We start from the raw sequence: 27950 nt of genomic DNA, 5'->3' as shown, positions 1-27950 counted from the left end.
TCATATTAATTATTGTAAATTCTTGTATAATTAAACTACTAAGCACTGTATGTATTTGGTTTTATATTTTATTATGAGAAATTTTATTTTCTTATTTAGTCTCCTATATAATTTATTTTTTCTTTTTTTATAATAAAAAAACTTATTTATTAATTATTTAATTTAACTTCCAAAATCGTCATTATAATTTGTTCCATAAGTATATTTATTTATTAAATTTTCTTCTAAAATAGGCGATCTATATATATGATTATCTCTTTCTGGTTCTGGTGAACATATTACCTTTCTTTATATTTAGGCTTTTTATTAAATTATATTTTTTTTTTTTTAATTTTTTTATCATTTTTTTTTTTTTAAAAAAATATACTATCAATTTTATATCTAACATATTCAGGGCTTTTTAAATATTAATTATATTGATTATCACTGTCTAATGATGCTGTATTTTTTTAATAGTCTTTTAAAAATAAAAAATATATATTATATATATTATTTAAGCCGAATTTATTACATGACTAAGTATAAGACATAATTATATTAAAGAAATTTTTTTTTTTTTTAATATTTAAAAATTTAAAAATAAAATATAAAAATAAAAAAGGTTAATAAATTTTATTTTATAAATAAAAAAAAATATCTACAAATTATTTTATAATAAATATATAAAATTTAAAAATTGATAAACTAATAGTTTATTAATATTATCTAAAAGCATTATTATTTTATAATATTTATGATATAACTTTGATGTACAAATAATTGAAATTTTGATATTTATCATAAAGCTATATTATAATATATATATTTTTAATAGAAAATCATTAATATAAATTTTAATAAAATAAATATAAATTTAATTTAGACAAATTTAAATAGATAGTTAGATTTTTATATTATAAAATATAGTACATATGTATTAATAAATAATAAAATACAGATTTTATTAAATAAATATTATAAATATTATTTAATAATTTAAAATATTTAATATTTTTTTTAAGTTTAACTAAAATAGACTTTTTATTATTCATAACATACATATTTTTTATATGTTTGAAAAAAATAAAAATATATTACTATTTTAAGTGCATAAATTAATATTAACATATAAATAAATAAAAATCCAAAAATTTAATAATTATTATAAAAATAAAAAATATCTTTATAAATTTTGAAAAAAGTATGTTTAAAAATTCTATAAATTATCTATTAAAAAGTAACTTATTATAAAATTAACTAATCCAAAAGTTTCGAGTTATACAATCAAATCCAAAAATCATATATAGAAAATAATTCTTATTATAAAAGCAATTATATAATTTCCATTTGCCAGTATTTTAAAGTGAAGTTTTATTAAAAATAGAGGAATTGGAATAAAATTACGAAGAATAATTTTCTTAAAAAAACTATTAAAAATGCTAAGAAATTCTTATAGAATTAATTCAATTAAAAGAAAAAGAACAAATTGATATTTCATATTAAGTTTTAGAAACTGGAAATATTTTAATTAAATAAAAAAAACAAAAGAAGGTTTAGAAGTCCTTTATGATTTAAAAAAATAATTAGAGACTTACAGATCTGAAGATTTTGTTATTTTAGCAAAAATAGCCGAAAATATAAGCCAAGGAGAACTTTTTGATGGCAAATTTGAAGAAGCTAAAAAAGCAATAACATAAATGCTTCCTATATTAGAATAATAAGTAAAACCTGATAATCCTGTTTTATATGATGCTTTAGCCAGAAATTATACATAATTAGGTAATATATTGAGTGTAAAGAAAGATACAAATGATGATAACATAAAATATTATGAATAAGCTAAAGAAATATATGATAAATTTGAAGAATTAAATCAAAAATAAAAAAGATAATATGCTATTTTACTTTAAAAGATGTCAATGAGTTATATATAAAAAAATCAAATAGAATATGCTTCCTAATGTATAACAAAATCAAAAGAAATATGGGAAGAATTAGAGAAAAAATAGCCTGTTGATTCTAATCATTTTTAAACTTAAGTTAGCTTTGCAATTGTGGAATTATACAAAGGAAGAAGTTAATAAGGAATTTAATAACTTACATAGATAGCAACTTAATTAGAAAATAAATTATAATAAGATAGATCTTATTCAAATAGTTATTTGGCTTGTGTTACTATTTTGGCTTAAGTTCTTAAAAAAGGAGGGAAATAAAATGAAGCAATACTTAATAAAATAAAGGAGAATTTTGATAAGGTCCTATGTAAATTTAAAGGAGATGAAGATGAACCGGATAAAATTATGGTTTAAGAATATTAATAATTAAGAGATTAAATATTTTCTTGAAAAAAATAAAATAAAATATTTGTATGTTTTTTTTTTTTTTTAATTACTAATAAATAATTTTATTGATATATATAATTTTATTTTTTAATTATATATATTTATTCTCAGTTCTATTTATTATTTCCATCAACAAATTTATTCATTATATCTTATTATATTGCTTATTTATATTAGTATCTTAAATAAAATATTGTAGTACATCCTATTATTAATATAAATCCAAAAACAACACATAAAATAATTGTAGCAGCAAAATAAAACTCTGTCGGCTAAATATTTACAAAATAAGTTTATTAAATTATAATATCTTATATTTATTCTTAATCTTCTTGAGTAAATTATGTATTATCTAAGACTATTATTTGAGGTATATCTTTTTATCTATCATTTAAATTCTTAAATGAAGTTTAACTTTTTATCAACTCAAAAATAATATTTTATTTACAATTTTTACAGCAGACTTTTTTTTTATTCAAATAAAAATAATACTTAATACTTTATTTTTTTTTACCAAATCCAGTACCCTTTAATGGTTAAAATAAAATTAAATTATTATTATTTTAGTCTAAACATTATTCACAATTTATACAGTTGAATTTATCTTTATTTTAATATATATTATTTTATACTGAATATAAATATTATGGAAAATAAAAATTGCTGGTATCATTAAACATTAATATTCCATAATTATATGGTTTTTTATTTGAAAGAATATTAAATTATAATGTCGAATCTAATGTACCGTCTTAATAATCTTATTTAACTAATTCAATTGTTGATTTTGTAAACTCTTTATACGTATTTTTTTCAAGTGTGAATGTTTCTGTATGAGTTGTTTACAACGCATATATTAATTTATTAAATAATAATGTTAATAAAATTAATAAATTTAAAATCATTTTTATTATTTTATGTAATATATTAATTTATTGATTTTATTTTATATGTTTATACATAACATTTTTATTAAATAAGGTTTTTCTTATATAATGTTAGGATTATTCTAAAATATTAATAAAATCAATGATTTCTTATTAAAATTAAGTTCAAAAAAATATATATAAATAATAATTAATAAAATATATAAAAATTATACATACATAAATTATATATATTATATATTTAAAAAAAAAAAGTTTTGTTTAAAACAAAAAAAAAATGAGTTAATTAGAAGATTATGAAGAACAAATTACAAATCAATTAGAAAAGCTTTAATCATAATTAGATAAAATAAGTAAAATGGAAGGGAACAAAAGAATTATAGCAATAAAATAATGTTAATTATCATTAAAAGATATAAATAATAATTTAGAAGCATATGATTTTGAAATAAGTTAATTAGATAGGCATAAAGAATAGATTTATAAATAAAGTCTAGGTTAATTATAGAAAAGACATTAAATATTAAAAACGGAATTAGAAATTAAAAAAAATGAAGGAAAAGCAGTCGAATAACTATTTGAAGGAAGAAAAGAATAATTATAAAATTAATAAGATAATCCATAAAACATGAATTGTAAATAAAAGCTATTTTTTATGTATAAAAAAAAAATTATTTTTAATAAAAAGAGGATTAATTAATTAATTATGGTCATTAAATACAGGACAAAGGTAAATTATTTATTTTTTAAATATAAAAATAAACTTATTATAAAAAAAAAGGATTGCAGAAATTAAATGAAATAGAAGGTTTAATGTAATAAGATATAGAATTAGCTGATAAAATAAATCAGGAATTAGATTAATAAATAGAAAAGTTGGATTAGATAAAAGGAACTGTAATGGATACATAAACAGCATTAAATAGGACATTGAAATATGTAAAGTATTTTGCAAAATAGGTATAAACAGATAAAATTTTAATCTGCTTAATATGTACTATAGTATTGGTTATTATAGTTTTAATAATTTTAAGTGCAACAGGAGTTGATAATGGTAAATTTAATCTACCAGATGTGATTAAAAAAAAAAAATGAATAATTTTATATTTGTTTTTAGTTTTATGATAAATTAAATAAATATAAATATTATATATATATATATATATATATAATTTATATATTTATATTATTTATATATAGATTTTTGTATATTATTTTTATTATTTTATATATTTTAATCATTTTTTAAATTTTTTAATGTTTATTTTCATGCTAATTTTTTTAATGCCATTTATTTGTTGTTTTTTATAGTACCACTCTGTATTTTATTTTTTTATTTTTTTCTCTATATATGTAATTCTATGTAATACTTATCTGTTACTTCATTAATAATTTTGATAGTATACTTAATAAACATTTTTATTTACTACTATATGCATAAACCATTACTTATATATACTTTACCTATTATTAAAAATTTTTATATTACTATATTTAATGATGATAGACTAATGTGTTCCCATATTAGGATAAATTGTAGTACTATACAGACTACACCTTTGCTATTAAATATACAGTTGGCACAATATTAATGTTTGTATATAATGATGACTTTTCTGATATTGTCTAAATTTTATTTTCTTAGTTTCGATTTAATATATATATATATATATATATATATATATATATTTATTTATAGTTATATTTTAATAAATATATATTTTTCAGTAATTTAAAATATAAAAAATATTAATAAAACTCTAATTAAAAAAAATATAAAAATATGTAAAATTCATCAAATATGGCCCAATTCGGATAAATGGGCCTTAATTAATTTTCATAAATGCAATATCCTTAATAATATCCAATAAACAATAATATTCCATTAGTATAATATCCCCAAGTACCATTAGTATAGTATTCCCAAATGCCTTAAGTATAGTAATTTCCTATCCAATAAGTATAATAACAGTAATTATTTTAACCTCAACAATAACAATATTAACCATTATAATAGTACATATATTCTTAAAATAATATTCCGAGAATAGAGAACACAAATAATTATGACGATCCAGTTTCAAAGCCATCAGCTGGTTTTGTAGAAAATATAAATTAAAGTCAAAAAATAAAAAATTAATAAGATTATTCAAAATTGCTTTAGTATTAAATCGATATATAAAATTAAAAAAAGAAAGAATTACAAGAATTAGAAAAACTTTAATAAGAAAAGATTGTTTAAGAAAGATAAAGGTAGTAATTTTTTAATAGAGGAGCACCTCAAAGGGATTTAAATGGGAATATTTTAAGTAGCAAAGTTCGTCCGGGAAATCCTAATTATTAAAGCATGGATTGGTTTTCACATATGGGACATAAAATTTTGGCAGAACCATATTAATAAGAAATTAATAATTAATTAATTTATAAAAATTAAAGTGTATTTTTCTTTTTTTAGATTTATATTTTAAATATATATATTATTTAAATTCTATTTATATATGTATTAAATATTAAAGGCTTAGGATTTAGCTGTTTATGATAAGGATATAAAATATTAAAAAGATCTAGAATAAAGAGTTTAAACAGGGAGAAATAAATTAAATTAAATATATGAGTTAAACCAAGAAAACGAAAATTAAAATCAAAAAACAAATTCTCATGTAATAGAATTGCAATAATAATATCAAGGACCGGAAAATAATATAGATTTATAAAAAATGAATAAAAGATAAGAAGCTATTGAATTATAAAGAGAATAACTACAATAAATAGAAGAGAAAAAAAGATAAAGAGAATTAAAGATTTTGTAAGAAAAAAGAGAGAGAGAACTAGAAGATTTACGTATCGAAAGAGAAATATAGGATTTAGAATAAAGAAATAATTAATAAATTTAGAATGAAAAAAAAATGTAGTAAAAAGGTTATGAGAATAAAGATTTAAATAATAATAATAATAATAATAATAATAATAATAATAATAATAATAATAATATACAATTTGATGTTTAATAATAAAAAATAGTTTAATTTTAAGAACCTTAAATTTTAGAATTTTATCCATAAAATGGAAATTAATAATAATAATAATTTTAATAATAATAATAGGAAGATAATTATTTAGAAAGAAGAAAAAGTAACAACATATAGATTCCATAAATTTAAAATACAGAAATTATTGAATAGAGAATTATTCGAGAACTCCCTTTAGAAATAGCATCTACAGTAAAAGAAACTGTCAATAATGAATTGGCAAGAATCCGTAATGAAATGAATTATTAATAAAACAGTTTAGGAGAGTAAATTTTACAAATGAAAGGTTAATTAATGAAAGTAAATGAAAGAAGATATAATGCAGAAGAAGATCTTAAAAGATTGAAAGTTGAATTAAAAAAAACATAGGCTATTGATGAAATTAGATAAAGGGAACTTTATAATGCCTTTCTTTAAACAACAAATAAATAAGATTAGAAAAATAAATTTTATAATAATGATAATACATAAAAATTATATGATTTAGAATAAAATATTTAGATTGATTTGCCCAAAAAACCGAGGCCGTATTATAATAATTAGGATCCGTATTTTGATGCTTTTAATTTTGATCCAGAAAAAGATTACCATGGTCCTTTGGAAGAAAGCTCAAGACATATAAATATTTTTGAAAAATAAAAAGATGAATTTGTTCTTAATAATTCTTAAGAATTTAAAGATTTTTAAAAATAAGCAATTTAAATTGAGGATTTGGTAGAATTACCAGATGATTTTTTAAATAGATAAGGACTTTATTATTAAAAAATTTAAGGAAATGAGGAAGATTTTAAAGAAGTATATCTTAAGAATGAAAAAAGGTTGGGATAATTAAGAGAAGTTAATTTGTAATAAAAATATAATAATTAAATAGATTTAGGACTATTAGATTTAGCATAGCATTCTTTACATGAAGGTAGGTATAAACAAAAATAAACTATGGAAGATTAAATTGATGATATTGAAAATTATATAAATTTTTAATATAAAATATATAGTTATAAATGATATATTTTATTTCTAAATAAATGTATTTATATTTATATTATATACATATATATATATATTCAAATAAATAAAAAAATTAATTTATTAAATATATAGATAGTATATTAATTTATTTGTATTATTTTTTGTTGTAACCAAGAATTAAAATAATTCACGTAAAAATATAATAATATATATATATTTAAATATATATATATATATATATATATATATATTTATATATAATATAATATTTTTCTTTTTTTATTTCTATTTATTTATAAAATATTTTAATTTATTTTTCTTTTATATATTTTTTAATATTTTTCATTTAGTTATTTTACAATAATTTATGAGAAATCATAAATATGATTTATATATTTTTATAGATATAATTTCATATTTATATAATTAATTAGATTTTTTTTTTTATTAATTTAAATTTTTTAATTTTTTAATTTATAAAATAATTTTTTTTGTGTTTTAATGTAGCTATAATATTTAAAAAAAAATTATTTTAAGAATATCTGATTTTTTTTATGGAAATAAATTTTTTAATATTTAATATGATTTTTATATTTAATAAAATGATATATATTTTTTTTTTATTAACGAAATTTAAATTATCAAAAATAAATCAGAAATAACCAATTTTTTTTATTTTTATTTATATATTTTTTTTTTTTACTATACATATAATAAAATATAATATTTATTTTTCGATCATTATATTTTTTTTTATATAATTTTTAAATTTTTTTTCCTTAATTCTTTAACTTTAAATTGGTTAAATATAAAAAATACTTAAATTAATTTTTATTTTAAATTATTATTTTAGACTTTTAAAATAGAAAATATTTATTTATGATTTTTTTTAATTATATTTTATTTACCTTATTATATTAATAACATTTTTTATTTAAAATATAAATTATTTACGGACTTAATATTTTTTTTAAAATAAAAAATATTAAAATATATTCATATTTAAATAATTGTTATTTTTTTTTTTAAATTATTTTTTTTTAAAAAAATTAATAAATAATATTTTATATATTTTTATATTTAATGTAAATAATAAATATATAAAATTACACGATATTTACGCAATTATTTTATTTTTAAAAAAGTAATATAACATTAATAAATAAATTAAAAAATATAAAAATTTAAAATACAAAAAAATAAAATAAAAACAAATAAAAAAAAACAAAACAAAAAAATACAAAAAAAAAATGATTCAAAATTATAAAATTCATGAAAAATTAGGTTTTGGTAAATTTTCAGATGTCCATTTATGTTCTAAATGTGATAAAAAATACGCTGTTAAACTTTACAAAGAAGATACTTGCTATAATCAAAAAGAAAAGAAAATTTTGGGTATTTTAGACCACCCAAATATAGTCACATTGGTTGATTTTGGTGATAATTTCCTAATTTTAAATTATGAATAAAACGGAGATATTTTAAATTATGTTTTAACCGATCCGTTTGAAGAAAAACTAGCGAGATATTATTTTATTTAATTAATAAATGTTTTAGATTATATACATTAATAGAATATATATCATAGAGATTTAAAACTAGATAACCTTTTTTTAGATAAAAACTTTTAATTAAAAATAGGGGATTTTGGACTTTCATGTTAGTTAAATAGTGATGATATTTTATTAAATGAAATAGTAGGAACTTAAAATTATATGCCACCCGAAATGATTAATAATAAAGAATACAAAGGAGCTGAAGTAGACATTTTTTGTGTCGGAGTTATTCTTTTTTGTTTCGTATATAGGTTTTAACCTTGGATTTAGTAGGCTAGTGGAAAAGATCCACTTTATGGATTATTGAGTAGTAGAAATTATGGAAAATATTGGGATATTTTGGGAAGGAAAAGTAAAATTAATAGTTGTAGTTCATTTAAAAATTTAATAAATTAACTTTTAGAACATGATCCTGAGAAAAGAATTACTCTTGATAATATTAAAACTCATGAATGGACATAAGGAGAAATATGTTCTTAGGAAGAAATAATTTAATAAATGAGTTTAAGAAGAGAAATTTTTATCAAAAAATAATAGAATATTTGATATTTTAAGTTTTTTTTTTTAGAAATAACGAAAAAAAAATAATATTAATTAATTTTGTTTTTTAATGTGCCATATTTTTTAATTTTATATTTATTAATTTTAAATTTTTATTGCGTTTTTTATAAATATATTTATACATTATGTAAATTAGATAAAAAAAATTGTTAAAGGAATATTTATTTGTTATTCAATTAATTTGTAATATATTTAAAAAAAAATATATAATTTATATATTTAAAATAAAATATGGAAAGAATAATTAAGAATAGAATTATAAAAATTTTTATTAATTTCAAAAATTATGTTTAAATATAATTTATAATTTAATAAAAATAATATTCTTATATATGTTAAATTAAAATAGTTTACTTATTTATGAAAATAAAATATTAGATAAATCAATTGTATAAGAAAAATAATATAAAAATTAATGCATATGAAAAGAAGAAAAAATTTGGCGATTAATAATTTTATAAAATAATTGAAATTGTTAATATAAAAAAATAATTAAAATCATTATTATTATTATAATTATTATTAATATTATTATTATTATTATTATTATTATTATTAATATTTTTTTATTAATATTTATTGTTAAATATTATTTTTTTTAATTTTTTTTTATATTTTACTTTTTTAATACTTTGTTTAACTTTTTTTTCATTTGTTTATAATTTATAAAATATAATATTTTTATGTTTTATATATATTTAATACTTCTTCTATTATCTATTTTCTAAAATAACTAAAAATAATTTTTAATATTATAATAAAATACTATTTGTTTTATTTTTATTAAATTTAAGTATTAATTAAAATAGATTTTTATATATATCTATATATATATATATATATATTTTTTTATTATATTATTTTATATTATTATATTTTTTTTTTTTTTTTATTTTTTCATTTTATTTTTATTTTTTTTATTTTATTTTATTTTATTATAATTTATTTTATTTGTTTGTTATTTATATTTTATTTATCTTTCAACATTTATAACTTTTAAAATATTTGTTTATAAACTTTGGCATTTTAAATCGCTAAAATTATTTATTATTTATAATATTTTTTTTTATTTTTGAATATTAATTTATGTAAAATCACATTAATATATACAATTAAATTAAAATAATAATAATTGATATGAAATAAGTGGCAACTAATGTACCATGTAATAAATAGAACTTAAGTAAAAATTATGTTTATTATAATTGAAATTATAAAATTTTTGCATTTAAAAATCGAAGTTTTTTTCTGATTATTTATTATATTATATTTAATTTAAATATTATTTTTTTAAACTAATATATATTCTGTAAATATAATCAATTTTTAATAAGTTAATATATTATTTTATATATTATATTAATTGTATTTTATAGTATTTTTATTATGCAAAAGTTTATTATGAGACTTATTGTTAGCTATATTATGCATTTTATTATCATGATTATTTTTATTTATTTATTATCTAGTTTCTAATTTAGTATTTACATATATATTTTATGGTATATGAAACTATTTTAGTCTTTTGTTTATTCCTCTATATGCCCCATGCATTTTTCCATATTTTGATTTTATTATGAATAGTTTTTTTCCATTATAATAGTAATAGAAGTATTTTAATTGATTTATTTTTAATGTTGGACTATTATTTTTTGTTTTTTATGTTTAGAATTTATTTATTTGGTATTAATGAGTTATATTTGCTAATTGTAGAAAGAAAATAAAAATAAAATAAGAATTTTTTATAATTGTTTTATAAGTTTGTTTATAAGGGAATTTTTGTGAAATTTTCATGTGAAAATAAAAATATTCAATCTTAAGTAAGTATAAGTATTTTTTATTGAAATATTTTAGGTTTATTTACTAACTATTATGACATTAAATATTTAAAATCACAAATGCATTTTAATTTTTGGTAATAACTTAATATTTGACTAAATACAATACACTTTAAACCTTTTTATTATTATTAAAAAAATAAAAATAATATATAATAGTTAACTAAAAAAATGGTTTATTAATAATTATTCTATTCATTTAACAGAGTGTTATTGATTTTTATTTTTTTCATATATTTGACAATTATTTTTTTATAAGCTTTCAATGTATCTGTAAAACGACCTCTTTTATGAAAATAATTAAAAAAAAAAAAATTTTCTTTTATTTTAGATATATTTTTCTTAATATTTTAAATAACATTTTTTATAATTTTGTTTATCTTTTCAATATTAAACATTCGATTTTCTTTACAAAAGATAACTTTAAACGCATAAAGTACTGTTTTTTATTCTATTAAAATTTTAATTAGTTTTTTTATTGTTTAAAATAAAAAAAATATATATATAAAATATTTATTAAGATATTATGTATAAAAAAAAAGAATTAATAAAATATATAAAGATCATTAAGATAATAAAAATAAAAATGAAATATTAATTATTTAATTTAGATATAAAAATTTCAATTATTAAAGAAATTTAAAATATGTAGTAAAAAATAATTATTTAACTTATTTTTGCATATTAGAGAAATTCATAATAAAAATATATATTAAAAATTCTATTAAATGGCTAAAAAAATATAATTGATGAACAATGCTAAAAATATTTAGAATTTTAATATAATTAAAATATAAAAAAATTAATTATATTGGAAAATAGATATTACTATTTAAATTATTTATATTAAAAATGATAATATTTATATTAAAAAATAATAAAATATATGTTTATTTTATATAAAAAATTATTATAAATATAAATATATATATATATATATATATATATATATATATATATAAATAAATAAATATATTTATATCATTTATGTATTTATTTTTTCTTTTTTTATATATATTTTTTTTATAAGTAATTAATAATTATTAATATTATTTTTATCTTTAATTTATTCGTTTTTTTATATTATAATTGTCTAAATTATATATATATAATAAAATAAAAATATTAAATAAAAAAATCAAAGTTAAAATATATATAAAAAATACAATAAAAAGAAAACTTTAAAAAATTTAAAAAAAAAAATAAAAAAAAAAAATATTAATTATTAAAATATTAAGAAAATTAAAAATATATAAAAAAATTTTAAGTTATAATTAATAAAATGATAAAATAATTTGACATTTTTCGAAAATTACCTTCTGATTTATAACAAAAAACATATTGTGGTGCCATATTATCTATAATTTCTATAATTTCAATTATATTGTTATTAATTTCCGAATTTAATTAATATTTACATACCGAAGAAACTAGTGAAATGTTTGTTGATTCGCTTCGCGGTGGATAAAAAATTCGAGTAAACCTTGATATTGATTTTCCTAAATTTCCCTGCGATATATTATCTTTAGATTTTTAAGATATAATGGGCTCTCATTCTGTTAATGTGGAAGGTGATTTACATAAGACTCGTATTACAAAAACTGGTGAATATTTTGATAGACATGAATAATAATAAAACAAATAACATTCTGGTCATGCCCATGATTAATCCAATTAAGTAGATTTATAAAGAATTTAATAAGCCATATAGAATAAAGAAGGTTGTAAATTATCAGGATTTATGTACGTGAATAGAGTTCCAGGCAATTTTCATATTTCTTGTCATGCTTTTGGCCAAATATTGGGCTATGTTTTCCGTATAACGGGTATAAATACGATTGATCTGTCACATAAAATTAATCATTTATCTTTTGGGGATGAAGATGAGATTAAAATTGTTAAAAAATAATTCACTTTAGGCGTTTTAAATCCTATGGATAAATTAGTAAAAACAAAATAAAAACATTTTGAAAATTATGGAATTTCTTATAATTATTATCTTAATGTTGTCCCAACTACATATATAGATGAATGGGGGTATACTTATTATGTAAACTAGTTTGTTTTTACAGAAAATTAAATATAAACCGATTATATTCCAGCAATTTATTTTAGATATGATTTGTCGCCAGTTACAGTTATGTTTAAAAAAGATAGAATGCCATTCTTACATTTCTTGGTTTAAGTTTCGGCTATTGTAGGTGGTATTTTCACTATTGCAGCGTTTATGGATGAAATCGCTTTCAAAATAGTTATTTAGTTGTTTAAAAATTCTGAAGGGGAGAAATTTTTATGATTATATATATTAATTTTTAGCACTATTTTTTTTTATTTTTTTAGTGATTTTTTAAAAAAACACAGTTCAGAAAAGCATTTTTTCTTAAGTTTTTTTTTTTTTTTTCCCTTTTTTTTTGTCAATTGTGTTCTTATAAATAAATTATAGAAAAAAAATTAATATATAAATATATAAGCATATTAATTAGATTTTTAATATATATAATTATTTTTTTAATTTTAATTTTTATTCTTTTTCTTTTTATATTTAATGTTTTTTTTTTTTTTTTAATAAAAAATAAAGGATGATTTTTTTTTATTTTTTTCTAAATGAAGTATTTTTTATAAATTTTATAAATTTATATATTTTTCGTAATTAATAAAGATATATATATTAAAAATAATATTCTAAAAATAATAATAATCATTAAATATAATCAAAAACGTAACGTATAAATAATAATAAGTTTCTAAACCCAAAAAAAACGATTTGAATTTTAATACATAAATAAATTAATAAATAATAATTAAAAAAATTAATTTAATTTAAAAAAACAAATATTCTTTTTTTGAAAACACAATTAATGTTTTTACAATTATTAGGTAATTTTATATCTATAAATAAATAATAATTAAAAATATTATTTTTAAAAAGAAAACATTCAAATTTAACATAAATTTATATAAACTAGAAAAAAATACTATATAAGATAAATTATAAATGAATTTATTACCATAAATTATATTTATTAAAATAAATCTAAAAAATGTTTATTAATATTAAATGAAATATAATTTTTCTGTAATATCGAAAAAAATAATATATATCAAAAATATATATAGATTTTTTTTTTTATATATAAGAAATATAAAAAAAGGCTTTTATTGTATAAAAATAAATCTGAATTATTTTATATACAATTCTTAGTATTTATTAGTGAATAAGCCTTGTACTATAAAGAAAAATATTTTCTCAAAATATAAAAAAAAAACTTTAAAAAAATAACATAGAATCAAATATAGATAGATATATTAAAATTAATATAAATAAAAATAAAAATATTTTTGTAAATAAAAATATTAGTTGTATATTTTTGTTGTTGTAAATTATAATAATAATCATATTTAAATTTTTGTGATATAAAATAAAAAAGAAGTTATTAATTTTATTAAAGAAGTAAAAGATATTTTTATTAAAAGATAAAAAATTAAATAAAATTTTTTAAAAAAATATAAATAAAATATAGATATATAAATAAAAATATATATAAATATATATATATAATTTTAACATTTAAATTATTTTATATAAAATATATATAATTATATTTTTATTTATATTTATATATAAATCTAATTTTACTTTTATTATTAAATTCTTTTTTATTATATATTATTAATATACTTAATTTTAATATAAATATTTTATTTTTTTTATCTTTGTTTATTCATTTTTTATTATTATCGTCTTTATCTTGAATATTCGATTAATCTTATTAATTATTTTATTAAAAGATATTTTAATGCATTTTATTATCTATAATTGTTGAATAATCTTTTTTAAAAGCTAACATACTTGCCGCATATGCACTTTTTCTTTATAATTCTTATATTAAGAACTTTTTTTCTTCTTTAGATTTTGCACTGCTTGCTTTTGCGCTATTTTCAATTGAGTTTTTTGAAACATTTTTTTCAGAATTATTTTCTAATATATTGTCATCGATTAATAGATTTAATTTAATTTTTTTTTTTCTTTATCTTCTATTTAATATGTTAGTTCTTCATTTATTAGCTTATGTTTTTCAATTTCTTCTAATAATGTATTTTTCTCCTCTTGTAAGAAATTAGTTTTTTATTCATAATTAGTTAATTGTGATAATAATTATTCATTTATATTTAATAATTCTGATTATAAATCTTTTAATTAACTATTTTCTTTATTTTTTTATTAAATTTCATGTTCATAGTTTTCTATTTTTTTAATATATTAATCATTTATAACTTAAGATTATTAATGTTTTTATAAACTAAAAATATTAGATTTATAATGTTCTTCTAATTATAAAAATTTTTTAATATTTCTTTCTTTTTCCTCATTTAATTATTTTTCTAATTCTTTATTTTGTTCTTTCATTTTTTAAAATAAATATTCTAGTTTTTAAATTTCTTATTTATTTTCAATTTCTTGTTTATTTATTTCCTGATCTTGTTTTTTTTCATATTCTTATTTTTTTTAGTATCCTTGTTAGTTTTCTAATAATTATTATTCTTCGTATTATTGTTTTTTTCGTTATTCTTAAATTTTTTCTTTATCTAGATTTTATTATCCTTATTATTAATTTTCTTATTTATTTATTGAAATTTATAATTATTCATTTTCATTTTTAATTTTAATTAAATTTTTTAAATAATTTTATTCCATTTCTTACAGTTAAAATACTAATTTTTCTTTAATATAATCTATTTCTTAGTTTTTTTCAATTGTAAGTTTAGCTTTTATTTTTTCTTTTTTTAAGTTTTTCGTTTAGATTTCATTTATTTTTTATTGTAAAGATTATTGTAAAGATTCATAAATACTTTTTATTTGCCTTTAATATTAAATTTTTATCGAATTATATTTATTTTTTTGTTTCTCGATTAATTTTTTTATATGTTCTTCATAAAAGTCTTTTTTTTAATCCCCTAGAAATTCATTTTCAGAAAAAAATTTAATTTTTTCGGCAAATAGAAGAGTTATTTAATTAATTTCTTCTTTTTTTAATTTACAAATTTTTCTTTTGATTTTTAATTTGTAACTATTTTTCCATTCATCTACTTATTAATTATCTTATCCTTATTTATTTTCGATTATAGGAAAATTAATTTAATTAATCTATGATTAAAACTAGAATTTTAATTAAGAAACAACAGAATTTTGTATTCTTTAATACTTAATTTTAAACTAATTTTTGAATTTATTTTTAAACTCTAAAATTTTTTATTAATAATTTTTTTATAAAGAAGTCATTTATATTTAAAGTTATTCCAAAATTATTTATTTTTCAATTTAAATTTACTTTTCGTATATTTTTTTTGTTATTTCTTTGATTTTTTATTTACAAAGTTTTTAATTTTCTTTATTTTTTTCATTCATTTCTTATTAAATTTATTATTTTAAATTTTATTTTTCTTCTTAAAGTTTTAAAGCTAGTTTATATTAAATTGTTTATATTTCTTCATCTTTTTTCCTATTTATATATATTTAGTATTTTTTTAATTATATATTAACTTCCTTTTTTAATTATTCTTTTTATTCTTCTTGATTAATATTAATATTTTGTTTTTTTATATATTCTATTTTTTCTATTAAATTATTATTTTCTATTTCTGAATTTTCAATTTTTTTTTATAATTATTTAATAGTATTTTCTAAAGATTCAATTTAAATATTTGAATTAATATTTTTCTGATCTATATTTTTATTTGGAATTTATAAATTCTCATTTTCTTATTTAAAAATGTCATTATTCGCTTTTAAATTTTACGTTTCTTATAATAAATTATTGCTTTATTTTTATAAATTATCATTTTGTTATTTTAAATCATCATTATACTATTAAATTATATTAAATTTCTTTTATAGACTTTCATTTTATTCTTAAAAAAAAATTATTTATTATTATAAATTATTATTTTATTGAATTAAACTATCTTTTTCTTATGATAAACTATTTTTTTCCTATTAAATATTATTATTTTATTATTATAAATTGTTATTCTGTTATTAAAAATCATTAACTTACTTTTAAAATATATCAATTGATTATTTAAAATCAACTTTTTCTTATAAAAAAATATTAATTTATTATTAGAATTTTTCTTGTTATTATTCTAAATCATTTTTTTAATCTTTTAAATTTTCAATTTAATTTAATAATTTGGAATTTTATTTTAATTCATTTTCTAATTTAATATTTAATTCTAAATTTTCAGTTTAAATATCATTATTTAACTTTTATAATTATTCATATTATATATTTTTATTTAAATATTCATTTTAATATATTTCAATTTATTTTATACTGTCGTTTTCTAAATTATTTTAAATTTATTTAACTTCTTTTTTTAAATTCTCGTTCTCATTTATTAAATTTTAAGTTTTTTATTTCAATTCTAGATTTTCTATTTAACTTAATTCATAAGAACTTGAAATTTATTGAATTTATTTTTTATTTTCTTCTATAGTATCAATATAATTACAAATAAGAGAATCTTTTTATATAGTTTCATCGCTTTAGTTATTTTTTTATTCTTTTAAATTCATGTTTTCATCCTAAAGAATATAAATATTTAATTTTTCATTTTCTAAATTAATTTAAAGAGAAGAAATTTATTTTAGAAAAACTTCTTTTGTTTAAACTAAATCTAAATTTGAATTTTATTCGATAATTAATTATTCTTTTAAAAATTTTAATTTTTCATGTAAATTTTAAACTTCCTCATTAACTAAATTATTTATATTTTCGAATTATTTCTCATAATTTTATATATATATTTTTTAATTTTCTTTTTATTTTATACTTATCATTTAATTTTAACAATTATATCATTTTTTCTTAAAATTCATTTGTTTTCTCTTATAAATTATTTATTTATTATTCTTATTCTTTAATTTATTATTCTTATTCTTTTATTTATTATTCCTATACTTTTATTTATTATTCTCGATCTTTTATTTATTATTTTTATTCTTTTATTTATTATTCTTAATTTTTTATTTATTATTCCTATTCTTTTTTTATTATTCCTATTCTTTTGTTTATTATTCTTAATCTTTTATTTATGATTCTTAATTTTTTATTTATTATTCTTAATTTTTTATTTATTATTCTTATTCTTTTATTTATTATTCTTAATCTTTTATTTATTATTCTTATTCTTTTATTTACTATTCTTTTTATTATAATAAAATTATCTTTTATTCATTTTCTTTAATTATATATTTATATTATAGTGTTTTATCTTCATTTTCTTATATACTAATTTATAAAAGATTTATTTTTTATTAATTTACTTTTGTAAATTCTTCATTTTATTTAAATGTTTCCTCATTTTATTTTAATATTTCTTAAATTTTTAATTATAGTTACTTTATTATTTTTTCATTTTCTTATATTTTTTCTATTAAATTTTCTTCATTTTTATGCATTATTTATTCCTTTTTTTATATATCATTTTATAATAAATTATTTTTTGTTATAATTGATTTATATTTTCTCCTTATAAATATAAATCTTATTTTAATTATTAAATTTCTTAATCTTTATTTTTTATTTAGAAATTTTAAACCTAATCATCTACTTATTAACCTTTTTCTTCAAATAATTTATTTTATTTTGTAGATTCATTTAAAGATTTTTATAAATCTAATATTTATTCATACTTTTAATCAATATTATTTTTTAAATCCTCATTTTCTTTACCTAATTAACATTAAATTTTCTAAATCTATTCTTAAAGTAGTTATATAGTTTAATCTTTTTAAATATAAACCTAATTAATATCTTTAATTTCCTTATTTGATAATTCAAGTTAACTTTAAGCATTTTAAAATCTTTATTTTACTAAAGTAATTTCGAATTTAAGTTTATCTATTTCATCATTTTTTTACAAACTTACATTATTCAAAAACTAAATTTCTTAAAAAAGTTTTTCTTATTATTATTTCTAAACTAGATCATTTTATAATTGAATATCATGAATTTAACTTTATAAATTTTAAATTAAATTTTCAAAATCTTTAATTTTTTAATCATTTTAACCTTTAATTTATTCCAAAGCCGCATCTTTTTCTAAAATTAAATCAATTTTTTATTAAATAATTTCTTTTTTATTTTCCAATAATTATTTAAAGGATTAAATTTCTTTTTCTTTTTATATATTTTCATTTAATACTTGTTTCTAATCTTTTAAGATAACTTCTTTTTCTTCTTCGAATTTCTATTAAATAATAATCTTTTATTTTTCTAATTATTCTTTAAGTTATTTAATTTCGTTTTCTTTTTGTATTTTTTAATATTTAATTTTTTATATTTGTATTTAATTTAAATTAATAATCTCATTTTTTTCATTTACAAAATTTTATAATTATAAAGTCTGTTTTTCTTGATTTTTTTATAATTGTTCTTGTAATTTATTTATTTAAAATAATTATTCTTATATTTAATTTTCTTATTATTTTAATTTTTCCGGACTTTCTTTTTAAATTTTTTATTTATCATTTAAAAATTATAAATCACTCTTTATGGTTTCTATATCTATTGTTTTTTATTTAATTTCTTCTTCTTATTTATTTATTTTATATTCACTATCTTATAATATCTATAATAATCTTTAATTTTCTTATTCTTTCTATAATAATTAATTCTATATTAAATTTACTTTTTCTTAAATATTTTATAATTATTATTAATAATTAGCTATTTATTTTTTTTTTTTTTTGATTTCTAATTCATATTATTATATTTAAATTTTCATATATTATTCATTTTATAATTATTATTAAGAAATTTAATTTTTTCTTTAATCAATTTCTGATTCATATTATTCTTATATTTTATTATTTTTATTTTAAATTTTAATTAATTATTATTAATATTAAGCTATTTAAGTATTTTTTTCTTTAATTTCAATTGTTTTTTATTATATTTCTTCATTTAATTTTTATATATTCTAATATTATTTTTCGATTTTTTTATTTTTCAAATTTAAGCTTTCTTCAATTTTTTGGGATTACATTTATATTTATTCATTTTTTTTTTATAAATTTTCATTTATTTTTTATAAGTTATTATATTTTATTTCAAAATCTTTCATTTATTTTTATTTTTCTTAAATTAAAATTTAATTTTGTTTTTCATTTTATTAATTCTATTAACAAATTTATTCTTTTAAAGTTAAAATTTCTTCATTATTTTAATTTTTTTATTCTTAAATTAATAATTTCTAATTTAAAGTTTTAATCTTGTCTTATAATTATTAAATAAAAGTATTCTTTTCTTAAATTTATCCATCAAATTTCTAATTTTTAGTCTATAAAAATTACATATTAGTTAGTTTTTGGATAATATTTTCATTTTCTAAAGCTAAAATTTATTTTTCGTTTTCTAATTAATTAATATCGATTTAATTTTATTAAACTAAAAGTTCAAATTAATTTTTTAACTAATCAAATTAATTTTTTAACTAATCAATATTTTATTGTTTTTCTAAAATAATTTTCTCTTTTTTTTTTTAGTTTTCTAAAAGTTCCTTTATTTAACTTTTTAGAATTTAATTTTAATTTTTTTATTGATTGATTTCACATTCGTCTATTAAAATTTCATTTTTTTTTACATTTTATATTTAATCATTTTAATTTTTTATTTGTTTTTCGTATTAAGAAATTATTTTATTTAACTAAATATTACTCTGAATTTAATTATCTATATTATTTAATTCATTTAGTTTAAAATTATTCCAATGTTCTTATTTCTATATATTATATTACTTTTATTATACTTTATATTTACTTTCCGATAAAGCCTTTTAATTATTTTTCTCTTCTTTCAATTCATCTTAAGTATTTTATATATTTGTACTAACTATTTAAGATAGTTCTTGTTATTAATTTAATTAATTGTCTTGCTTCTTTAAAATCGTATCTTAATAGTAATAATTATTATTTTTTTAAGTATTAAATTTACTATATTTTTATTAAATTTCATTTAATTATTTAATTTCTATTTTTTTTTAAAAAAAATATAATGTATTTATATTTTTCAAAAAAAATAAAATGTATTTATATTTTATTTTTTTTATAAAAAATAAAAACTACTTTATTCATAATTTTAAATTTATTGTTTGAAATAATTTATTTACTATTTATGAATATTTTCTATTTATATATTATTGGGAACTATTTTTTTATTTAATTAACAATAAATCGATTTTTTTATGCTTTCTGTCTCTTTTTCTTCTTAGTTTTATTATTTTGTTTAAATATGATATGAAAATGACTAAAGATTTTAATTATGTAGTAAATGATTGTTTATATTAATTTTTTATAATTATAAATTGTTTTAGTTTTTTGTTTAATCCTAATTTATTTAGATGGGATTTCTTTTTTTATTTTATATTATAATTAAATTAATTTTTTTTTTACTTTTTTTTGGTTATATTTTATGCATTTATTTATTTGTCATCTTAATTTAATATTTCTTTTTTATTTAATTTTAATAAAATAAAATCAATACTATTGCTTTTTACTTTATATTTGATTATAGTCCTTTTTGTTTAAATCCATTTTTATTTTATTTATATATTATGTATTTATTTTATATTATATATAAATATTAATACTTAATTTATTTAAAAAAAAAAAATATTTTTATAAATTTTTTAATTATTTTAATAAAAATTATTCATACTTGCCTTTTATTTTATTTTTTATTTTAATTAGGAGTATAAATGATTAGTTATACAAAACTCATTTATTAATTCATTTACTAAATTTACAATTATATATTAAAAAATAAAAATATTTTTAAAAAAATTATTATATTTTTTTTTTTTTTTATAAAATATTTTTTAATTTATTTTTCTCATTATTAAATATTTTTTTAAAAAAAAATTAGAAATTTTAATGTTTATAAAATAATATTAAATAAAAAGATAAAAAACAATAGTCATTTTTTATTATTTTATTTCTTTAAATAAAAAAAATCTTCCTTTATATTCAATTTCAAGATTATCCTAAATGCTTTTCAGATTATCCTAATATTTTTTCAGATTAATTGTCTGCACAAACTTTAACATTTTAAATTGTTTAAACTTATTTTAATTCGGAAATAAGATGCTTTTTATAAAAATAGATTAATATACAACCTACAATAATACAAAAATAAAAGTAATGAAAAATGTTATTCCAATAGCTAATCCTGTGTTTTTTTGATCATCTTATTTAGTTAGATTAATTTTAACACATTATCCATCTGATTAAATCTTAAATCCATCGTTACAAAGTGTACATTTACTTGTGTCAGAGCATTATTTGCAATTATCAGGGCAATCTATTTCGACTTCTAAATATAAATTTTATTTTTTTAATTCATCTAAAGTATATAATCTATTTTCCAAACCCATCATAGCAGCTTCAAATTCTCTATTTAATAAAGTAAGTCTTTAATAATTATTTGTCAAAAGTCCTAATCTTTATACTTTAGAGAAATCATCTCCTCCATTCCTAATATTAAATTCATAAGTAATTATTTAAAACACATCACTTTCATTTATTTAAGATCCGTCAGTTAAAGTTATGCTATCTTTAACCACTCTATAGGGGTCTATTTTAACTTTCATTTTAACGCCGTAAAAAGTATAAAAAGGTTTTCTTCCAGATTATAATATTTTTATTATTTCAATCATTTAACTTCCACTTACTTCTACTTTAACCAAAGTTCCTTCAAAAGGAAACATATTCATAATATCAAGTTATGATATAGGCCCTTTTTGTAAATCAACTCTAAAACCTCCCCATCCACAAATTACAATAACTTTACTAATATCATCTTATGGATACTGTCTCAAATAAGCTTTTTTAAAAGCCTATGTAAATAATGCACCTAAAGGATTAAAGTCAAGCTTTTCATTGGTAAAATCTTAATCTATAGTAAAAAGAATATTACTTTACCATATTTAGATTTAATTAATATGTTATTAAAAAGCAGCAGTTTAGAATATTTGTTTGACATTTTCAGGAGTTCTGTCTAATAATTTTTATCCTTAAAACAAAAAATCTTTCATTTATAAATTGTCATCTTTAGGTAAAAATTCGCATTAATTAGTTTATTCAAATACTTTATCACATAAAGGAATAGGACCCCAAATCTCAGTTTTGTTTCTTAATACTTTTACACTTCCATCAGCATCTTTTTATATTTATAATTTTATTACATTAGTGAATTTTCCCCCATTTGGATTCTGTATAATAGGAATTCCATTTATAAAATTATGTACTGTATCATGGACATGTCCTGCTACCCAAGCATCAACAGTTCCTTTAGGAATTAATTAAATTATTTACGCAATTTCTTTTTGATTACACTTTATTTATGAATTAATAGGGTCATCTTCAGTTCTTACTTTATAGGTTTTGAATTCTTTAAAGTCATCTGGGAAACACATAATTCCTACATGAGATACTACTATTACTACATGAACTTAATCTGTATTTCTTAATCTTTGACTTAAATTATTTATAATATTAGCATAATCGGCAGATATATCCATATCTAATGGTGGCTTAGATGAAGAACTATAAGTTTCATTAGTTGTAAGACCAATAATACCTACTTTAATCTAACGATCCTAAAGATAAACTATTTTATGTGTAGGGAAAGTTCCTCTATATTTTGCATCCAATTGTTAATATATATTAATATTTAATTCATTAATTTTAGCTTGATCAGTCCCTAATTTAACTTATTCTTATGCAATTTATTGATTAGTTTTCCTACTAATGTTTGCTATCAAGTAATCATATTATGTAGCAGAATTTATATAATTACCTAAAAATACTTTTCCATCATCCCATTCATGATTTCCTAATGCAGATGCATTTACCTACATGGTATTATAAAATGTTGTCATTAACATACCTTATGTAAGTCTTCCTTCTCTAGCTCCTTAATATTAATCGCCAGCATCTAACCAAAGAAAGCCTTTTGGATTAATTGATTTTACAATGGATATTAATCCTGATAATAATTTATATCCTCCTATTTAATAAGTGACTCTTTAGTTATTAACTGTAATTTCTTTTTATGTTCCTAATCCTGCTCCATGAATATCGTTAGTTCCAACGATGTGAATATCAAAAATTTAAGAGAAGATTATAGTAAATATACAAAATATTAATACTATTTTTTTTTACATTTTTTGCCTTTATATTAATTAAAAAATATTTAAATTTTGTTTTTATTTGATAAATGCATTTATAGAGGATTTAAATTAAATTATATTAAATTTATGGTATTAATAATTCAGATAATATAAATAAAAAATAAATTCAATTTACAATGGATTAGACTTAAAGTGTTATATATACACATAAATATAATATTTTAAATAATTTTTTTAGATTTATAATTATTATTAAAATAAACAGGATTTGTTCATTTATTTAAGTAATCTTATAAAATTTATATCATATTAATAATAATAATTATATTAATTTTATTTTTATATTTTTTTCATATTTGTAGCATTATTATTTTTAAATATTATAAATATAAATTAATTTTAATATATATAAATATTTATATATAATTAAAAAAAAAAATCATAATAATATGAACCGAAAATCATAATAATTATATAAAAAAATATATATAATTTTTAAATAATATTTTTCGCTTATATCTAAAAAATTTAAATAAATTATATATGTTTTTATTAATTTTTTTATAATTATTTAATTTTTTATTTAAAGCTTTTATAATTTCTAAAATTAATTTGATTAATTTAATCAGATATAAGACTAATATATTTTTAAAGAGAAAAATATTATTTTCAAAAATAATTTAAAAACCTTATATTATTATATATATTTTTAATAATGATATTTCTTTAAAAAAAAATTAAATAATAATAATTAGTTATAGTTATTATTTTTTATGTGTTTTAATAATAATTTATATTTAAAATATTTATTATTTTTGTTAAAATCAATTTGATTAATTTAAACATATAAATGAGAAATATATTATTAAAAAAAATTATCTTTTAACTTTTAAAAATATAATTTTTAATACATTTACATTATTTATGTGTAAGCATTATTTTATATCTTAATTATTAATTATTTATGTTTTCAATAATATTTTATGTATATGTCCAATAAAATTAAACTATAAAATATTATTTTTTTAATAATTTTTATTTAAAGCATTTATTTTACCCAAAATTAATTTAATTTCTGTAAAAGTAGTAATACATAATAATTTTTTTATTTTTCAAATTATAATTTTTAAATTTTTATTTATTTATTTATATTTACTGATAAAGTTATCTATTTTTAATTATTTATTAATATTAAAATAATATTTTTTGATATATGAACTATAAAATTAAAATGTAAAATGTTTTTTTTTATTAATTTTGTTTTTTAAATTTTTATTTTAAACATTTATTATTATATAAAATTAATTTGATTAATATAAAAATATAAATATATATATATTTTTTTTTTTAAATATAATTTTAAAAATCTAATATATTTATGTTTAATAATCTATAAAATTATTTATTTAATTTAGATACAAACATTTTTTTTAAATGAATAAATATAAATTTAAATATTAAAATATATTTTATTTTATTATAAAATTTTAATAATAATTTAATATTAAAAAAACTTATTATTTTCTAAAATTAATTTATATATTGAAAAAAGAAATAAATAATAATAATAATAAAAAATTATGTTTTTCAAATATAATATTTTATTATATAAAATAATCAAAATAATATTTAATAAGAAAAAGATTTTCATATAAAATCCTTGTAGGAATATTTATATTTTTAAAATATATTAATTAAAAACAATGAAAATGAATGAATTTTTTTTAATTTACATAAAAAAAAAAAAAAATGATTTAAAAATTATAAAACTTTTTATAAAAATTTCAAGAACATGTAACAAAAACTAAACTAAAATATATACACTATAAAACAAAAATAGTAGTAAACTGCAGATGAATAAAAAGCAACATTAATGATATAATCAGGACAAATAGATTAATTAAAAAAGCTTTTTTTAGAAAAATAAATAAATCCAAATTCAGCTGATAAAGTATATTCAATTAAAAAAAAAAATCCCTAAAAATAAATAGAGAGGAGTGACGTTATTAATGCATGCAGTTGCATATTCGATTGACAATAGATAAATAGGAATCGAAATGACAAAAATTTTATTAGAAAAAGGAGCAGATATAAATAAAAAAGATTGCAAAGGAATAACTTCATTTATTATGAGTTGTCATTGGAATACTAAAGAACTTGTAGATTTATTTTTTTAATATAATCCTGATTTAGAAGCAACTACAAATAATAATGTTTTATTTATTTTAATTTTATATATTATTATAAATATTATTTGTTAAGGGTTTTAACATTAATCCTACTTTTACAGTTTTAATCAAAAGTAACTACAATATGGCAAAATATTTATTGGATAAAGGAGCAAATATAGATAATATAATGGTATTTTTTTATATATAAAAAAAACTATTTTATGCATTAATTTGATAAATATATATTTAATATTTTAGAAATTACATTTTAAAGAAAGTAATATAAAATTAAATGAAGAATAACTTGAATTCATTGAAAATTATAAAAAATATATGAAAAGTAATTTATATTAATGATTTATTATTTATTAATTAAAACGTAATTAATTAGGAAAAAAAAACATATTAAATTTATTTTTTGTAAGATAATAATTAACAAAAAATGGAAAAATGAAATAAAAAAATATTTTAAATTATCTTAATTAAAATGATATTTATTAAATAATTTAATATATGTGAATAATAAGTTTTTTTTTAATTTTTAATTAAAATGTTTGTAATTTTTTTTATAATTTTAGAAAGAATTTTTTTAATATATTTTTTAGTTATTTTATTTACATTAATAATATTGAATCAATCAATTTACCCATATAAATTCCTAATATTAATAAAAAAAAAATGTTCATACATTATTTATTTATTTAAATTATAATATCTTTCTAATTTATAGAAATATTCTATAAAGGAATTACTTAAACTTATTGCTTCAATTATTTAATAAAACTAGAATTTTAACTTTTTGAAAAAGCCCTTTTATTCTAATAATATAAATAAGTACAAAAATAAATTTTAATCATAAATTAATTAACTTAATATAAATAATTTTTTAAATTTATTTTATAAAACACTTTTAATTGTTATAATATTTCTTCTTTATAATTATTTTCCACTAAAAATACGATTTCTTTATTTTTACAAAATTAAATAAAAATGATATAAATATTAAGTCTTAAAAAAGATATTATATTAAATAAATTATTAAAAATATTATTATTTAAATAATATAAAAAAGGAGAACCTAAAAAAATATTAATAAATAATATTATTATTTTATTATAATAAAATTATAGTTATAAAAAAAAAAAATGTAATAATAGAAATATAAATGTAATTTTTTTTTTATAATTTAAATAATTAATAATAATATAATAATAAAAATAAAAAAAATAAAAAATATTTTATAAAAAAAATAATAAATAAGATAAATATAATTATAAGATTTTATATATTATTAAATTTAGAATAGTAAACATAAATTATATTTAATATCGAAATTATTAAATATTAATTTAAATAAAATATTGTAAAAAACAATTTTTTAATTAAACAAATATCATAAAATTATAAAATTTATAAATATATTT

General features: G+C 14.8%; 5 protein-coding genes across 5 annotated transcripts, besides 51 other annotated features; 4 read left to right on the top strand and 1 right to left on the bottom strand. All coding sequences in view use genetic code 6, as the record gives it.

Moving 5' to 3' along the window:
- Positions 1-568: 568 nt before the first annotated feature.
- Positions 569-598: a microsatellite.
- A 2766-nt stretch (positions 599-3364) lies between these two features.
- Positions 3365-3420: a microsatellite.
- Positions 3421-4345: 925 nt separating this feature from the next.
- Positions 4346-4407: a microsatellite.
- Positions 4352-4441: a microsatellite.
- Positions 4442-4863: 422 nt separating this feature from the next.
- Positions 4864-4897: a microsatellite.
- Positions 4898-5059: 162 nt separating this feature from the next.
- Positions 5060-6057, top strand: IMG5_050840 (hypothetical protein; the record flags this gene model as incomplete). Its single annotated transcript, XM_004037455.1, has 2 exons — positions 5060-5645; positions 5725-6057. Coding segments are annotated over 2 exons (918 nt in total), but the record flags the coding sequence as incomplete, so codon positions are not given.
- Positions 6058-6147: 90 nt separating this feature from the next.
- Positions 6148-6199: a microsatellite.
- Positions 6200-7403: 1204 nt separating this feature from the next.
- Positions 7404-7475: a microsatellite.
- A 290-nt stretch (positions 7476-7765) lies between these two features.
- Positions 7766-7808: a microsatellite.
- Positions 7809-7876: 68 nt separating this feature from the next.
- Positions 7877-7913: a microsatellite.
- Positions 7914-8377: 464 nt separating this feature from the next.
- Positions 8378-8454: a microsatellite.
- Positions 8393-8455: a microsatellite.
- Positions 8393-8457: a microsatellite.
- On the top strand, positions 8457-9308 carry IMG5_050830 (protein kinase domain protein; the record flags this gene model as incomplete). The annotated part of the gene is made up of 3 exons (XM_004037454.1): positions 8457-8643; positions 8848-9114; positions 9166-9308. The coding sequence occupies 3 exons, from the start codon at positions 8457-8459 to the stop codon at positions 9306-9308; spliced, it is 597 nt and encodes a 198-aa protein (XP_004037502.1).
- A 71-nt stretch (positions 9309-9379) lies between these two features.
- Positions 9380-9417: a microsatellite.
- A 406-nt stretch (positions 9418-9823) lies between these two features.
- Positions 9824-9900: a microsatellite.
- Positions 9873-9953: a microsatellite.
- Positions 9879-9934: a microsatellite.
- A 184-nt stretch (positions 9954-10137) lies between the features above and the next one.
- Positions 10138-10168: a microsatellite.
- Positions 10158-10294: a microsatellite.
- Positions 10160-10275: a microsatellite.
- Positions 10166-10298: a microsatellite.
- Positions 10168-10262: a microsatellite.
- Positions 10169-10298: a microsatellite.
- Positions 10184-10289: a microsatellite.
- A 1701-nt stretch (positions 10299-11999) lies between the features above and the next one.
- Positions 12000-12041: a microsatellite.
- Positions 12042-12072: 31 nt separating this feature from the next.
- Positions 12073-12143: a microsatellite.
- Positions 12084-12158: a microsatellite.
- Positions 12159-12271: 113 nt separating this feature from the next.
- Positions 12272-12335: a microsatellite.
- Positions 12336-12344: 9 nt separating this feature from the next.
- Positions 12345-12383: a microsatellite.
- Positions 12382-12428: a microsatellite.
- Positions 12429-12584: 156 nt separating this feature from the next.
- IMG5_050820 (hypothetical protein) lies at positions 12585-13457 on the top strand (the record flags this gene model as incomplete). Its single annotated transcript, XM_004037453.1, has 1 exon — positions 12585-13457. A coding segment is annotated over one exon (873 nt), but the record flags the coding sequence as incomplete, so codon positions are not given.
- A 176-nt stretch (positions 13458-13633) lies between these two features.
- Positions 13634-13674: a microsatellite.
- Positions 13665-13728: a microsatellite.
- A 935-nt stretch (positions 13729-14663) lies between these two features.
- Positions 14664-14717: a microsatellite.
- A 32-nt stretch (positions 14718-14749) lies between these two features.
- Positions 14750-14854: a microsatellite.
- Positions 14855-15591: 737 nt separating this feature from the next.
- Positions 15592-15630: a microsatellite.
- Positions 15631-15977: 347 nt separating this feature from the next.
- Positions 15978-16003: a microsatellite.
- Positions 16004-17082: 1079 nt separating this feature from the next.
- Positions 17083-17211: a microsatellite.
- Positions 17212-18023: 812 nt separating this feature from the next.
- Positions 18024-18064: a microsatellite.
- Positions 18062-18370: a microsatellite.
- Positions 18070-18182: a microsatellite.
- A 1251-nt stretch (positions 18371-19621) lies between the features above and the next one.
- Positions 19622-19661: a microsatellite.
- Positions 19662-20211: 550 nt separating this feature from the next.
- Positions 20212-20259: a microsatellite.
- Positions 20222-20298: a microsatellite.
- Positions 20299-20621: 323 nt separating this feature from the next.
- Positions 20622-20667: a microsatellite.
- A 534-nt stretch (positions 20668-21201) lies between these two features.
- Positions 21202-21263: a microsatellite.
- A 751-nt stretch (positions 21264-22014) lies between these two features.
- Positions 22015-22075: a microsatellite.
- Positions 22076-22194: 119 nt separating this feature from the next.
- Positions 22195-22247: a microsatellite.
- Positions 22248-23253: 1006 nt separating this feature from the next.
- Positions 23254-23904, bottom strand: IMG5_050810 (hypothetical protein; the record flags this gene model as incomplete). The annotated part of the gene is made up of 1 exon (XM_004037452.1): positions 23254-23904. One exon carries the CDS (start codon positions 23902-23904, stop codon positions 23254-23256), a length of 651 nt encoding a protein of 216 aa, XP_004037500.1.
- Positions 23905-24721: 817 nt separating this feature from the next.
- Positions 24722-24771: a microsatellite.
- Positions 24730-24780: a microsatellite.
- Positions 24778-24849: a microsatellite.
- A 608-nt stretch (positions 24850-25457) lies between these two features.
- Positions 25458-25495: a microsatellite.
- Positions 25496-25638: 143 nt separating this feature from the next.
- Positions 25639-25678: a microsatellite.
- A 734-nt stretch (positions 25679-26412) lies between these two features.
- On the top strand, positions 26413-26845 carry IMG5_050800 (hypothetical protein; the record flags this gene model as incomplete). Its single annotated transcript, XM_004037451.1, has 3 exons — positions 26413-26514; positions 26618-26716; positions 26785-26845. Coding segments are annotated over 3 exons (262 nt in total), but the record flags the coding sequence as incomplete, so codon positions are not given.
- Positions 26846-27950: the final 1105 nt, after the last annotated feature.

Source organism: Ichthyophthirius multifiliis, assembly GCF_000220395.1.
Source record: "Ichthyophthirius multifiliis unplaced genomic scaffold scaff_1120509250145, whole genome shotgun sequence".
NCBI lineage: Eukaryota > Ciliophora > Oligohymenophorea > Hymenostomatida > Ichthyophthirius > Ichthyophthirius multifiliis.
Note: the sequence above shows the minus strand (reverse complement) of the source record. Positions and strands in the feature narration are given on the sequence as shown.